Genomic DNA, 16,609 nt, shown 5'->3' with positions numbered 1-16,609 from the left:
CTCTTTGCTTAAAGTGGAAAGGAACCTCCTTTTCCTCTTTCCCTTACACTTCTGACAATTTTGAGGTGGAAGATGCTTCTGGATCACTTTTGGTGTAGTATGAATTTTAGGGTTTTGTTGGAGTAGTTATGTGTAAGCTGGGTGGCTTACTCTGTTGTTTAGTCAGCCATCTTTGTCAGAAGTTGGCTCAATTGATTTCTGCTGCAGTACCCATTTGTTGTTTGTCAGAATCAAGTCTGGTCCTCCAGTCTCCTTTTCAGCTTCTTTCCTTTTCTGAAATGCAGCCTTAGGCCTCTCTGAGAGACACCAGGACTAGGAAGGTAATTGTCCCTCTGCACTCCACCCTGCTCAGATCCCATCTGGAGTATTGTGTTCAGGACTATGTGTCACAGTGTAGAAAGAACATTGATAAGCTGGAGAGTGTCCAGAGGAGCATGACCAGAATGATTGTGATTGTGCCATCTGAGTTTTGAGATCATGCCATGTGAAGATTCTCAGAAGGAACTGAATATGTTTAGTATGTAGAAAACTTTGGGGGAACATTGTAATTGTCTTCAAGTATTTGAACTAGCATGTGAAAAAGGGCTTAGCTTTAGTTCTATTTAAATCCTAATTCTACACTATATAGGGATGGCAGAAAGATAGATTTCGGCTCCATGCCAAAAAAAACCAAAAACTTCTGACGGAGCTGTGTAAAAGTGAAATGAGGTACTGTGGGAGGTAGTGAGTTTCTCCTCACCGAAGTTTCTTCAAGAAAGATTGGATGCTTATTTGTCAAGTATATGGTAAAGTGGATTGAATGGTCATGAAGATTGAACTAGATGACCTTTGAAGTTCCTTCCAACTTTGAGATGTTCAATTCTGGACTAGATAAGAACAATAACTCATATTTATGTAGTACTTTAGGGTTTACAATGCACTTTCTTCACAGTAATCCTATGAGGTTAAGTAGTGCAAATACTTTTATCCCCATTTTACAGATGAAGAAACTGAGACTTTGAGAAGTTAAGTAATTTGCACAGTCACACAATTTTGTATGAGGGGATATTTGAAACTTACTCACCTGAATGTAAGTCTAGCACTCAGCCAGCACTAGTATTCTGTTATTTGTTTACTCACTCATTTTTTTTACAAACATTAAGTACCTACTAAGACACAAGGTTTAGGCATTGGGGATACACCAATGAGTGACAGGGTCCATCCTTACTCTTAGCTGTCTAGTAGGGTAGATAGCATATGGACAGAAATAGCTAAAATACAGAGAGCGGTATATATAAGATGTCATAAGAATTTTGATGAAGCAGAGATGACTTTCATCAAAGGGAATCGGGGGAGGCTTCATGAAGGAGGTGGCACTGGAGTTTGATCTTAAAGAATGAGTATGATTTCAGCCCATAGATGGCAGAGTGGTAGGGAGGTGAAAGCAGGCTGACATTCTGGGATGGAAAACAGTTGGCAGAAGTTCCATGTAGGAAAGCATAGGTTACATAAAGAGGGCAGCCAGTACTCTCATTTAGCTGAAGATATACTTGAGGAGGGTAGGTTGGATCCAGATTGTGGGAAGTCTTGAATGTGGGAGTGAGGAGTTTGACCTTCATTCACCAGGCAATTGGGTTTTAAGGGCATTAAAATATTTTAAGCAGTGGCTTTCCATTTGCCCCACCCCAGGAAAACACCGCCTAGGTTCCTACTGAAGGAGAGCCCTCTCCATTCTGTTGAGGGTGGGTAGAGAGGGAGGGAAGGTATGCTGTACTGAGAGGATAGGAATGAAGATGGATGGGGGGACAGGGGGAACTTCAGGTTGGTATTGTATGGAAATAAGGTCTTATGCTACTATCTAAACTGTGTCTTTCAGTAGGTATTGGCCTGGCCACCTCTCCGTCAGTTTGAGAGAGCGGACACCTTCTTCCCCCCGGCCCTTCATGCCTTCTTTGATGTTTCCTTGTTCTTTCCTCTTCAGGTCCGTGGGATCTGTCTGCCTGTCTGTCTTTGTGAGTGGAGTGGCAGGCAAGTGCAAGGTGGTGTGTACCCAGGCACACTGTACTGGGGAGGAGCTGAGGTACTGCCCCAGCATTGACCTGCCTGCCTGCCCATCTACCTGCTTGCCCACCCTCCCCTGCATTTGGACTGGAGAGGCTCACTCCTCCACTGGACAGGAGCCAGAGAACTTGGGCAAATCAACTTACTACGAAGAAGGGAGCCAGCTGGCCAGCCTAACTCCAACACAGCCTTGGTGGATCAGGTACCAGTTTTGAGCCTTGGAAAGGAGACACTTCTAGAGCTTGGCAGAGAAAGACCCCATCAGCATACCATCCTGACAACCTCCTTCCCTTCCTCCATTGATAGCTGATCTCCTGTTGCCTCCCTTTGGGGAGGAGCTGCCTCACTGGTGCTCCATCCGTTTATGATGGTAATGGGGGCTATAAACTGACACTGGAAAGCTCAACATTCTGACTAAGCCGGGAGGGGCCAAAGGAAAAAGGAGCGGAAGATTGGAGAGGGTCTGATGATGGGGAGCTCTCTGGTTGGACCTGTTGATTCTCTGACTTGGAAGGAGGAAGTCAGGGGTACTGCCAGTACCCTTGGAGGGACCATCACTTACTGGTGATTGTTCTCCCTTCCCCTGCCCTTCAGTGGCTTGGGAAGCTGGAGCCTCCTTATCAGGGTAATTAGCAGCAGACCCTGGACTGAGACTGGCCTCTGTCTCAATAACTGCTTCCCTGCCGAGTGGATCCTGCCTGCTGTGCACCACACATACCAGCTGTGCACCCTGACCCTGTGGGGGGAGGGGACGGGAGAAAGGAGCAAGGTGGGGGTGGGCATAGATCTTCAATGTCTTGGGCACTGAACTTAATCAGCACAGTGACAGGCCAGAGGGTCAGGGGCACTGAGGCGATTGCTTGCCCAGCTTTTCCTTCTACCTATTCTCCAGCTGTCACGGGAAAGGTACTTGGGCCCCAGTCTCTGGACACTGAGGTCTAGGGCTTCAGGAACCAGAACTGGGGAGCTTTGGGGAGGGGGGAAGGCAGATAGTGACCAGTTCCCAGACTAGGATTGAGTCATTTGGATAGACTGCTTCCTGGACCCCAGCCTTCTCCACAGATTTGTCTAGGTAGCACTGTTGAGAGCCAGAGTCAGCACTATGGAGGCAGTTTCTTGCCTTTGGGGCCAAAGGCTCGGATTATGGAGCAGCTAATTGAACAATAGCTACAGCGAGATCCCAAGGAGGAGTAGGTGTTGGGCAGGGGATGCCCTCGGAGAGCTTGGATCAGGCCACCAGCCTCATCCCTTGGGTCCAGGCCCAGGCTAGCCTGTTCCCTCCCCTCCCTTACTCTAACTTATCCCACCCCACCCGGAGGCAGCCCTTCACCATGGCTGAACATCTGGAGCTCCTGGCAGAAATGCCCATGGTGGGCAGGATGGGTACCCAAGAACGACTTAAGCATGCACAGAAGAGGCGGGCCCAACAACTGAAGAAGTGGGCCCAGACTGAGAAGGAGGCCCAGGGCAAGAAGGGCCATGTGGAAAAGAAGCGTAAAACCACTGCTGTAATCAAGGAGAAATGCGTACTCTTCCCCCCGAGTATCACCTTGCTGGAAGCAGCGGCACGCAATGACCTGGAAGAAGGTAAGGTCCTAGGAATGGTGCCTCTAGCCAGGCAGTCACTCTAACCTCTACAAGGTTCTGGCCTCTGGTCCCTGAGTGGAGTGGGAGTGAGCCAGAACATCACATATGGGAATGCAGCTTGTTTTCCTGGGCTCCTTCTATGGGGCAGTCACCTTTCCTTCATTCAGCTTGCCAGGTTAGGGACAAACAGATGTGTGGTGAAAAGAACATTGGTGTTCAACCCAAATCCTTGTTCTGCCATGTGCTAGCTGTATGACCCTGAGAAAGCAGTATAGTGAACTCTGCCTCCAGAGGCAAAGGCTTTGAGTTCAGTTCCCATCTCTGAAATTTGCCACCTGTGTGACCTTGGGCAAATCACTTAAACTTCTAGGCCTCAGTTTTCTTATTTGCAAAATGAGAGGATTGTATTAGATGGTCTTTGAGGTCCCTTTTAGTTCTTGATTTATGATCCTTGGATCCTAAGTTACTTAACCTCTCTGTTTCTCAGATTTCTAATTTGCAAATTGGACATGATAATCTTTTGCTAACTTTCCATGGGGTAGTTATGAGCACTTTGTAAACCATATTTAAATATGGTCACTCTTCGTGCAGTGAAAAAGGGAGGAAAAGGCTCAGAGGGCTTACAGAGGATAAGGGAGCAGGACACCTGCTGTTCTCCCTAGGTCTTTCTCCTCAGAGGCAGGAGCATGTCCACTGACACTTCAGTCCTCCTGTTCATCAGAGGGGTGTCTAAAACAGGAGTGGGGCTAGAGAAAAGCATTGCTCTAGGCAGTCTGGTTGTAGCCACGTCGGCCAGGCTGGTACCCCTTCTGCTATACTGATAGGGTTTAATTCATCAAGCATAGATTCATGGGCTTGAGAGCTGAGAGACTCAAGAGGTCATCTGATCCAACTCTCTCTTTTTATAGATAAGAAAACTGAGGCCCCAAGAGGAGAAGGGGGTTTGTTTTAAGGTCATACAGCTTTATTAAGTACATGGTGACTGTTTCCATTATGCCATTGTACTACAAGTATTCCTTGAGTTCTTACTCTCTGTCCAGTCCCATCCAAAGTGATACTAGGATAGTAATTTAGAATTTTGGACTCATCATGATGTTAGATCAGGAAGGCAACATGAAAATCAAGTTCATCCCTTTCAGTTTACAGAGGGAGAAATGACTTGCCCAAGGTCCTGCACCTAGTAATTTTTGGTCTAGTATTTTATTACACTATACCGTATACAGAGCGAGGCTTCTTAAACTTTTCCCACTTGAGACCCTTTTAGCCTTACTGAAACTGTGGATCTCGTTGAATAGAGTAAGTACACAAATCATAGGATCATTGATCTAGATCTGGAAGGGGCCTTAGAGGCCCCTGAGTCCAACCCCCTTATTTTACAGATGAGGAAACTGAGTCACAGAGATGTAGAATGACATGTCTAGGGTCACACAGCTAGTAAGTGTCTAAAGCAGGATTTTGAATCCAGGCCTTCCTAACCTAACCTGATATCCTAACCTGGAGCCTATTGGAGAGAAAACATTAACATCCGTGAAATAATTTAGAAAACAACTGTTGGTTGTTAGTCTGTTCTACAGTCTTTGTGGGGTAGAAGACAAATTCTCCTAGACCAACCCATATGAGGCAGTAATCCACACTGTGTAATTTAGACTGGAAGTAAGCATTCAGTATTGTTAACACATGGGGAAGTCAGAAGTGGTGAAATTACTGTAGGCTGGGGCTGTCTGCAAGGCCTCCTTCATAAAGGAGGTGAGATGAGCTGGGTGAGCCATGAGAATGCAGAAAATCACTTTCTAAGTAAATCTGTATCTTAAGGTAAAGCTTTTTCTCCATATTAAATAATCGAGATGGGGGAAGGCATGAATGACTATAGCTTGGATTCAGTTAACTGTGAGGAAAAGATTGGCTTGCCTGGAGTGGAGGGTGTGTCGGGAAAGCCTGGAGAGATAAGGCTGGTATGGTTGGGTGGGGTCACTCTGTGGAAAGCCTTGAACGGTAGGTTAAGGAGTTTGAACTGCCGGGGTTAGCAACCTATGGCCTGTGACACAGAGGTGCCATGCTATGTGGCACTCTCAAATTGCTGATCTACTTTATAGCTTGAAAAGTTACAGAAACACTCCACTTAGGGTATACACCATGTCTAGGGTATAAGGGATATCCTAAGCAGAAAAGGAACAGCACCCAGAGTTTACTCCTGCTGAACTTTTTGGCTAGGTTTTTATCTCTACCACCATACTACTTAGGGACCTGAGGACACTGCCACCACTATTTATAAGGAAAGGTTCCCAGGCATGAAGGGCCTGTGTTACTGATGAGCCAGACACTCCCCTGGAGGATTGCCTCCTCTCACAAGTATACTTTTCCATCAGTTCAGTATAGAACTCCGTCTTTAGTTTCTGTATCCTTGGAGCTCATGTGCAGAGTAGCAGCCTGAATTCTGGTTTGAGCAGGGAAGAGGGTCATTGTGGGCCGGGCCAGACTGTGAAGACAGGAGAGAAAGGACTGGTGGCAGTCAGTATGTCATACCAGAAAGAGCAAGTATCAGAGCATGGGTTCATGTGTCAGCTTTGCCACTTACTATCCATATAGTAAACAACTAGGTGGTGAAGAAGATAGCAAATTGGACCTGGAGTCGGGAAGACCTGAGTTCAAATCCTGCCTCACATACTTAGGTGACCCTAGAAGTCACTTCATCTCTGTATGCCTCAGTTTCATCATCTGCAAAATGATAATTAATAGCAGGATTGTTGTAAGGATAAAATGAGACATTTATAGTGTTTTACAAATCTTTAGGTGCTATATAAGTGCTAGTTGTTATTACTATTACCATTAACTACTACTACTGCTACTACAACTACTACTACTACTATCACCACCACCACCACCGTCACCTTTGTAACTCTAGGCCATTCATTTCCTTTTTTCTAAGCCTCAATTTTCCTTATATGTAAAATGACACTTGTGCAGTAAAATTAGTCAACTAACACTTATTAAAGACTTACTGTGTGCTAAGCACTGTGCTAAGGGTCTAGAATACAAATATAAGTAGAAAGACAAACCTCGCCTTCAAGGAGTTTACATTCTTTTTTTTTTTTTTTCCCTGTTTCCTTTTTGGTGAGGCAGTTGGGGTTAAGTGACTTGCCCAGGGTCACACAGCTAGTAAGTGTCAAGTGTCTGAAGTCAGATTTGAACTCAGGTCGTCCTGACTCCAAGGCCAGAGCTCTATCCACTGTGCCACCTAGCTGCCCCCTAGGAGCTTACATTCTTTTTTTTTTTCCTTATCTACACACCCCTTGTATTTTTTAATTTTTCCATTGTCTCTTATTTATTAATTTATTTTGGCTTATCAACAATCTCTTCCATAAGCTTTTGAATTTTAAATTTTTCTCCCCCTCCCTCCCTACCTCCCTCCCCAAGATGGCACTCAATCGGATATGGGCTGTACATATACATTCCTATTAAACATATTTTCACATTAGTGATGTTCTAAGTAGGAATTTGAACCAATAGGAGAAACCATTAGAAAGAGGAAACAAAACACAACAGAAGAAAAAAATAGCAAATAGTATGCTTCAATGTGCATTCAAACTCCATAGTTCTTTCTTTGGATGTGGGTAGCATTTTCCCTCGTGAGGCCTTTGGAGATGTCTTAGATCCTTGTATTGCTGAGAAGGGCTAAGTCTATCAAAGTTAGTCATCGCACAACATGGCTGTTATTGTGTACAATGTTCTCCTGGTTCTGCTCACTTCACTCAGCATCAGACCATACGAGTCTTTCCAGGTTTTTCTGAAGTCTGCCTGCTCATCATTTCTTAGAGCACAATAGTATTCCATTACATTGATCTACCACAACTTGTTCAGCCATTTCCCAATTGATGGGCATCCTCTCAATTTAGGAGCTTACGTTCTAATGGAGGAAGACTACACCTAAGAGGAAACTGAAAGGGGCGCAAGGATAAAAGTATCCAAGTTGGGGCTTGGTGGAGGAAGTCCAGAGTGCAGCCTGGAGAGGTTGTTGTGAGGAAGGTGCCTTGTTCAACCTTAAAGCACTATAGAAATGTAATCTCCTAAGGGAAGTTGTATTTCTCTTCACCGGGCAGGCTTAGCTCTGCCTAACCATAGCTGCTTTTCACAAACTCTTTTACACTTCCTGTATTTCTGACCTTACAGATTCAACCAAAACTCCAAGGGTTTGCTCAGCTCTCTCCTTACCAAGTCACAGGCCACAATTCCCAGGTCCCTCTGTTCCTTGTGACAAGCTTGAGAAGAGGCAGAAGAGGACAGTTTCACTGCCGTTTTCTTTACTCAGTAATTCTAGTCCTGGAGATCCCTCAAGGCAAGGGCATGAATTGAGCATCCCAGGTCTGGGGATCCTAATGTTAGAGATATTACTGAAGCCTTCAGAGGACACTTCTGAACAATGTGTAACCTACTGTTCCATAGGATTTAATAGTCATGATGATGAGGAGGAGGAGGAAGAGGATAGCTGAGGGTGTGTGTGTGTGTGTGTGTGTGTGTGTACATACACACAGATATATACATACACACACATATATACATCTATCTATGCATCTGTCTATATCCCTTTAAGATTTGCAAAGCGTATGGCATATATTATGTCATTTGAGGCAGGCACCATGAGGCAGGAAGTCTAGGAATCATCATCATTCATATTATTCCAGATAAGGAAGTAAAGCTAAAGAGGAGTAAAATCACACAGCTACTAAGTATGGGGATGGTGTTTTAGCCCTGAATGCCACACCCAGCACTGTATCCACCATGCTGTGCTGCCTCAGCATTAGAAGGCCCAGGACCCATCCTCTTTGAGAGGAAACAGAGAGAGTGAGAGGGACCAGGAGGAGATAGGAAGAAGGGAAATTTGAGAATACCACAAGAGAATTTCTATATACAGGCCCTTTGTCCTGAATGGGCATTAAAAGAAGCATTTGTTGATTTGGAAAGGGGCAGTAACAGAAAAGATACTGGAAGAAAGGACAGGCCGAGTGTGCTCTATACTGGTAGCTATTCCCTACTCTGGGCAGTGTAGTAGGCAATGTGGAGAGGAACGGGGACCCTCAGAGCTGTTCTTTGTCTTTTGCTCTTAAGGAAGAATCTTAGAAAGGTCCTACTGTTTTAAGCTCATTGGCAGAGATAAGTGGGAAGGTAAAAGAAAATGTCTGACTACCCTTAATCAGTTCAAATCACAAGGCTCAGATGAAGTAATCATGAAGATGGAATTTCCAAGTTGGAAGGGAGTTTAGCAATCATCTAATTCATTCCATACCAACCTAAGCTGGGTTTGTTTGTTTTTGTTTTTTGGTGAGGCAGTTGGGGTTAAGTGACTTGCCCAGGGTCACACAGCTAGTAAAATGTCAAGTGTCTGAGGCCAGATTTGAACTCAGGTCCTCCTGACTCCAGGGCTGGTGCTCTATGTACTGCACCACCTAGCTGCCCCTCCTAAGCTGTTTTAAGCTCAGTGTTCAGGCTTATTCCAGAAGCAAGGAAAGGAGAAGAGTTCCTGCCTGTGGGGATCTTACAGACTATTTGGAGAAACAACTCACATACATCAAACAGGAGAGAAAGAAAAACATTAGTTTTTCCACCCATAAAATGAAAGTGTCGAACTAAGTCACAGAATCACAGAATCCCTGTAGTCATTGTTTAATCAAATGCACCCTGGAAAAATTTTAAATCCCTTCTACAATTTATCTAGCAAGTGACATCCAGCCTTCACTTTAAGACCTCTAGTGATGGGCAGCCCTTCCTGAGACATCACTCCGTTTTTCTGGATAGTTCTTACTAGAAAGTTTTTCCTTACAGCAAGTATAAATCTGCTTCTGTATCTATCACTACTGGTTCTTTATCTATCACTAGTAGCTCTGAGTTTTGCCATCTGGGGCCAAACAGAAAAACGTCTAATCCCTTTTCCCAAATAGAGTTCTTCCAAAACAGTGCACATGAGCATTTTTTGATTTGCCTTAATGATTTTCTCATCCTTCAAAAAGCAGAGGAACCAGAGGGGACTTGTTTTCCTGGATTGATTCTCACCACCAACAAGGAAAGAATTGATTGTTGAGGATAGAAAACTCCATCTTAGTATTTGTGATAGAAGAAAGCCAAGCAGAGTTTGACGTGCATCTTAAATTTTCAAAGGTTTCAGAGAAAGGATAAATAGGATCCCATGACCTAAAATTATCTGGGAGTAATAGTCATCTCAAGAATGAATTGCTAAAGCTATAGAGAGAAACAATCCCAATGAGGAGAACAAGAGAATTATCTAAGGATACTACATATAAACCAACTTTGATTTTTAAAAGATGGTAACAACAATAATAATAATAATTCAGGCAGCTAAGTGGCACAGTGGATAGAGCATTGGGCTTGGAATTAGGAAAATTTTTTTTAGGCAATTGGGGTTAAGTGACTTGCCCAGGGTCACACAGAAAGTAAGTGTCAAGTGTTTGGTCTGAGGCCAGATTTGAACTCAGGTTCTCCTGACTTCAGGGCTGGTGCTCTATCCACTGTGCCACCTAACTGCCCCCAATAGATACTATTATTATCCCTCTTTTATAGATGAAAATCTGAGTCTCAGAGAGGTGACTTGTCCAGGGTCACAAAGTTAGTAAGTGGTAAAGGTAGTATTTGAACCCAGGTCTTCCTAACTCCATATTCAACACTGACCTCTAATATACTGCCTTCTTATGTGTAGAAGATGGAAGCAAGGGTAGGTAAGGGAATATGAATACAGAAGTTTGGCACACCCCTGTAGGAATAATGTTAGGAGTGTAAAATCCCAGAATGGGCTGGGACTAGGGAAGAGAATTATGGACAACAAAAAGTTATTTGTTTTTTAAGCTGTGTTGGGGAAAATAAGAGAATAAGAGAAAAGGGATAGTACCATTACTTGTGGATAGATTACATCAGAATGCAGGTCAAACCAGATTAAAATGTAATTAGAAAACATTTAACAAAATTAATTAAAATATGGCAGAATATAGATAATGTTAATATGCGGTTTTATAAGTCAGTATGTGGCTACAGAGATCCTTATGTATGATTTAATGTGTCCCACCCCTTTTTCTATTTGAGTTTGACTAGTTTAGATAATAACAGAAAACACTTTGCTTCTTTTTATCTCTGTTAAGAAGAACAATCTGTCTTTTGATTGGAAATGACAGGAAAAAAAGGATACTCAGGATAAGTGGGAAGGTAAAAGAAAATGCCTAACTACCCTTGATCAGTTCAGATCACAAGGCTCAGATGAACTAAACATGAAAAATGGAATTTACAAGTTGGAAGGGAGTTTAGCAACTATCTAGTTCATTCCATATGTACCAAAGATTAATCCCCATTAGGATGTACCCAACTAGTGTTAATCCAATCTGTACTTGAAAATCATCAGTGAGGGGAAACCTGCTACCCTCCTGTGGCAACCCATTCCACTTTTGGATAGCTCTAGTTATTAGAAAATTCCTCTTGACATCAAGTCTAAATTTGCTTCTTTATAACTTCCTCTCATTGTTCCTTGTTCTACCTTCTGGAATCATACCAGAGAAGTATAATCTGTTTTCTTATCTGATGGCTCTTTTAAGTTCTTAAAGATTACTGTTATGAGAAATATAATCTGTTTTCTACCTGATGGCTCTTTAAGTTCTTCTTTTTCTTTTTCTTTTCGGCAATTGGGGTTAAGTGACTTGCCCAGGGTCACACAGCTAGTAAGCGTCAAGTGTTTGGTCTGAGGTCAGATTTGAACTCAGGTCCTCCTGACTTCAGGGCCAGTGCTCTATCCACTGTGCCACCTAGCTGCCCCATCTTTAAGTTCTTAAAGACTACTATTATGGTACCCTCTGAAAGTTCTCTTCTCTATGCCGAATACCTCCATTTCCTTCAATTAAACCTCTGCTGGGGCAGCTAGATGGCGCAGTGGATAGAACATCAGCCCAGAAGTCAGGAGGACCTGAGTTCAAATGTGACCTGAGACCAAACACTTGACAGTTACTAGCTGTGTGACCATGGGCAAGTCACTTAACCCCAGTTGCCTAAAAATGAAAAAAAAAAATTAAACCTCTGGTGGCATGGATTTGAGAGCTCCACCAGTTTGGTCACTGTCTTCTGGACATTATCTATTTATCAGTGGGCTTCCTAAACTGTGGCACTCAGCACAGAACACAAGACTACTATGAGATATATGCCCAGAGTAGAGAAACGATATCCTAGTGAACAGAAAGAACGAATGTGTGGTTGCTACCTAGTATCAGTGAGCTTGGAAAGATTGTGAAGAATGGGGGAGGTACTTCGGATTAGAGAAGGATGAATGTTGCTCCTCTTTTCAAAAAAGGGAAGAGAATGGCACCTGCAAATTATAGGCCAGCGAACTTGACTTTGACTCATGATAAAATTCTAGAATGTATTATTAAATGAATGATCAGTGAACATCTTGAAAATGAAGCAGTGAATATACAAAGAGCCAGCATAACTCCATCAAGAATGGGTCATGCCAGAATAAAAAATTATTTTTTGGCAGGATGGCTAGACTAGAGTCCTATAGATATGGTTTACCTAGATTTTGACAAAACTTTTGATGGTCTCTCATGCTATTATGGTGGAAAAGATGGGCAATTATGGATTAGATCATAGTATATTGTTAGGTGGCTGCTGGAACTTCTTTAATGGCAAGACCCAAAGAATAGTCATTAATAATTTAATATCAGCTTGAAAGGAGGGCTCCAGTGGAGGGCTTCACAAATCTTTGCTTGGCCTCATGCTGTTTAACAGTTTGATCAATGACTTGGATAAAGGCATAGCTGTCATGCTTATCAAATTTGCAGATATGACAAAAAGCCAGGAGAGTGAACAGATATTAGATGACAGGATCCAAAAAGATTTTTGATAGACTAAAACACTGTGCCAAATTTAATAAAAGTTGATAGGGATAAATGTAAACTTTTACTCTTGGGTTCAAAAAAATAAAGTTCACAAAGGCAAGATGGGAGAGATGTGGTTAGACAAAGGTTCTCCAGAAAAAGACGTGCGAGTTTTAGTGGAATGGAAGCTCACTATGATTCAGCAATGTGATATGCCAGCCGAGAAAACTCGTATGATCTTAGGCTACATTAAGTGATAGTCTTGTTGCACTCACCCCTGATCAGACCACATCTTGATTATCATGTTCAGTTCTGGATGCCACATTTTAGGAAGGACCTTGATAAGCTGAAGAGCATCCAGAAGAGGGTAGCCAGTATGGTGAGGAGCCTCATGCCCTATGAGGATGGGTTGAAGGACCTGGAGAAGAGAAGAGTTAGGGGAACATGATAGATGTCTTTCAGTATTTGAAGACCTGTTATGTTTTAGAAGCTATGTATTTGTTTTGCTTGGCCCTAGAGGAAGGAACTAGGAACAGTGAGTGGAAGTTGCAGAGAGGCAAATTTAGTCTTCATAGTAGAAGGAAAACTTTTCCAACAGTTGTCCAAAAATAGAATGGTTTGCACTTCACTGGAGGTCTTGTTGGATACAGGATCATAGATATGGAGTTGGAAGTGAGTTCGGAGATCACCTAGTAGTTCAACCCCCTTCTTTTACAAATGAGGAAAGGGAGGCTGAGGGAGGTTAAATGCCTTGTTCTGGCTTGTAGAGCTGATAAGCCTCACAAGTGGAATTTGAACTAATGTCCTTTGAATCCTGTCTTTTTGTTGGACCATGGTGCCTCTGTCATGTAGAAGGTATTCTTTTTCAGTTATGAGATGGACTAGTCCAGTGGTGTTAAACTCAAATAGAAACCAAGGTCACTAAACCATACATAAAGATCCCGGTGGGCAGCATATTCACTTAGAAAACTATAGGTTTTATTATTGTCATTATTAATAACATTTACCACGTAATATCTATGTTCTATTGTATTTTTATTTATTTTGTTTAGTGTTTCCTAATTATATTTTAATCTGGTTCAGGCTGCACTCATAAATGTTGAAGACTCTATGTTTGATACCTCTGGGCTGGATAACCTGTGAGGCCTCTTCCAATTGTGAGATTATGTGATTCCATGAAAACCCTTTTAATCCTTGTATATTACTAGCCTCCTTCCCTTCCCCTGCCCACCAGTCTTCTCTTCCTCAGGCTAAATATTCTTAAACACTCCTCCTGTGGCCTAGTTTTCAGTCTTTTCACCATCCTGTTCACCGTCCCCTGGACGCACTCCAGTTTGTCCTAAAATTTGTTCCTAAAATTTGGCTCCCAGAGCTGAATGTAATACGCAAAAATATTATTTCATCAAATAATTTATAATGATCTTAGATGAAATTATTTATGAACACTCAAAATTTAATTTCATATGAGATTCATCTGAGGTAGTGGAAATTTAAGTTCTTTCTGTACGCTTAAAAGGATCTGTCATCTTATCACATGAGTACTGTCTCCAGGATTGCAGATCAAAACCCATCAATACCTCATTCTGTGCAGCACTTGTTTGTGCCCTGTAAGGCCTTCTCAAGAGGTCTACCTATTGTTTTAGAAGTGTTCTTCTAGGTTTCTTGATGTTACATGTGTACCAATAGAACACATGAGTTGCCCTATCTGGCATCTCTTTACTTTTGATGCTTGACCATCCCACTTCCTTTTCTGGCCCTACATCAATTATATATTTTATTAATCAATAGGTATTTTTAAAAATTTATTTATTTTTAGTTTTAAACATTCACCTTCACAAGATTTTGAGTTCCAAATTTTCTCCCCATCTCATCCCTCCCCCCACCCCAAGATGGCATGCATTCTGTATACCTCTTTCCCTAATCTGCCCTCCCTTCTGTCTCTCCCCCCCCTTCTCTTATCCCCTTCCCTTTCTGTTTTCCTGTAGGGCAGGATAGATTTCTATACCCCATTTCCTATTTCTTATTTCCCAGTTGCATGTGAAAACAATTTTTTTTAACATGTGTTTTTAAAACTTTGGGTTCCAGATTTTCTCCCTTCCTCCCTCCTTGCCCACCCTCATTGAAAAGGCAAGCAACTCAATACAGGTTATACATGTGTAGTCATGCAAAACACTTCCATAGTAGTCATGTTGTGAAAAACTAAGTGTATTTCCCTTCATCCTATCCTGCCCCCCATTTATTGTATTTTCTCTTTTGACCCTGTCCCACCTCAGAAGTGTTTGCTTCTGATTACCCCTTCCCCTAATCTGCCCTCCCCTCTATCATCCCCCTGCCCTCTTGTCCCCTTCGCCCCCCCCCGCTATTTTCTTGTAGGGTGGGATAGATTTCCATACCCAATTGAGTGTGTATGTTATTCCCTCCTTAAGCCAAATCCTATGAGAATAAGATTCACTCATTCCCTCTCACCTTCATCTGTTTCCCCTCCACTGTAAAAGCCTTTTGTTGTCTGTTTTATGTGAGATAATTTACCCCATTCTACTTCTTCCTTTCTCCTTCTCCCAGTATAATCCTCTTTCACCCCTTAATTTTATTCTCCAGATATCACCCGTTCATCTTCAACTCACCCTGTACTCTCTATCTTGTTTTCCTTTCCAACTACCCTGATACTGACAAAGATCTCATGAGTTACAAATATCTTTCCATGCAGGAATGTGAACAGTTCAACCTTAATAAGTCTCTTACGATTTCTCTTTCGTGTTTCACTTGAGTCTTGTATTTGAAAGTCAGATTTTCTATTCAGCTCTGGTTTTTTCATCAAGAATGCTTGAAAGTTCCCTATTTCACTGAATGACCATTTTTTCCCCTGAAGGATTATACTCAGTTTTGCTGGATAGGTGATTTTTGGTTGTGATCCTATCTCCTTTGCCCTCCGGAATATTGTATTCCATGCCCTGCGGTCCCTTAATGTAGAAGCTGCTAAATCTTTCTGTTATCCTGATTGTGTTTCCACAATATTTGAATTGTTTCTTTCTGGCTGCTTGCAGTATTTTCTCTTTGATCTGGGAACTCTGGAATTTGGCTACAATATTCCTAGGAGTTTTACTTTGAGGATCTCTTTCAGGAGGTGATCAGTGGATTCTTTCAATTTCTTCAATAGGCATTTATTAAGTACTTACTATCTGAATTATTTAAATAATTGAAAATTTTTAAGTGGGAAATGGACAATAGAAATGACATTGACACCAACTATAATAATTTCATTCAGAAGTTTAACCAATGTAAATTAATTGCCACAACAAGGAGACCAAAAGAACCTAGGAAATGTCTTCGTTAGCAAATACGTGCTAAATGGAGAAATATGGTTGCCAAAGGTAATATGTGGTTAAAATATAAATTTATTTGAGTCTTATGAAGAAGGATGATGAGAAGTGTTGTAGAGAGAAGCAGTGGAGAGAAACTTGGCAAGATATACAACTAAATAAAGTCATTTCGAGCACATTTACAGATGAAAATGGAAGGAGGACAGAAAGAAAATAGAAAAGGTTTACAAGAACCATTTTAATAGACTTTTCCATCAAAGACAATGAAAGTGCCACACTTGGATTATCATAGTCTCAGATATGCTCCGGTGGACATGGCACATAAGAGAACAAGTAGAGGAAACGCAGCTGGATTGGACCAAATATAAATAGAGGAAATCCATGCTGGAGGCAATATAACTCTGAAGGTATTGGGGGATCAATGTACACAATATCTGTAGGAGGGGAAATAATTTTTTTAAAAACCCTTAAACCTTATTAATACAAAGAACATCAATAACTGTTCCTCCATATGCTAAAAGAACATCAATAATTACTGGACATACTCTCATATGTACAAAATCTTTATGAGAGTTCTCTATACATGAATGGAGGGGCATCCTCAATGAGGGTTTTAGTAGGGAAAAAGCATTTTCGTAAGCCATATTCAACAATGGACCATATCTTTACCATTTTACAATTAATTAACAGATGTAGAGAATATAATATTCCATCATGCTTATAGTTTGTACATTTCCCCCACCCCCCTCCAAGAAAAAGAAGCATTTGATTCAGTAAAAAATGAAAGGTGCATTATAGCTT

At 41.9% G+C, this 16,609-nt stretch overlaps 1 protein-coding gene across 4 annotated transcripts in view; it reads left to right on the top strand.

The window, feature by feature from the left end:
• Positions 1–16,609, top strand: part of PPP1R16A (protein phosphatase 1 regulatory subunit 16A) — a 112,192-nt gene that overhangs the window by 58,168 nt on the left and 37,415 nt on the right. For 3 of the 4 annotated variants that reach the window (XM_027857838.1, XM_027857842.1, XM_027857840.1), the window contains exon 2: positions 1,961–3,627. In XM_027857838.1, coding sequence (XP_027713639.1) covers positions 3,249–3,627 — 379 coding nt within the window. In that variant the 5' untranslated portion in view covers positions 1,961–3,248. Of the gene's footprint in view, positions 1–1,738; positions 1,801–1,960; positions 3,628–16,609 lie in introns of those variants that run through there. The other variant, XM_027857839.1, reaches the window with a different exon arrangement.

The sequence above is a fragment of the Vombatus ursinus genome, unplaced genomic scaffold (genome assembly GCF_900497805.2).
Source record: "Vombatus ursinus unplaced genomic scaffold, bare-nosed wombat genome assembly UNPS02012319.1, whole genome shotgun sequence".
NCBI lineage: Eukaryota > Metazoa > Chordata > Mammalia > Diprotodontia > Vombatidae > Vombatus > Vombatus ursinus.
Note: the sequence above shows the minus strand (reverse complement) of the source record. Positions and strands in the feature narration are given on the sequence as shown.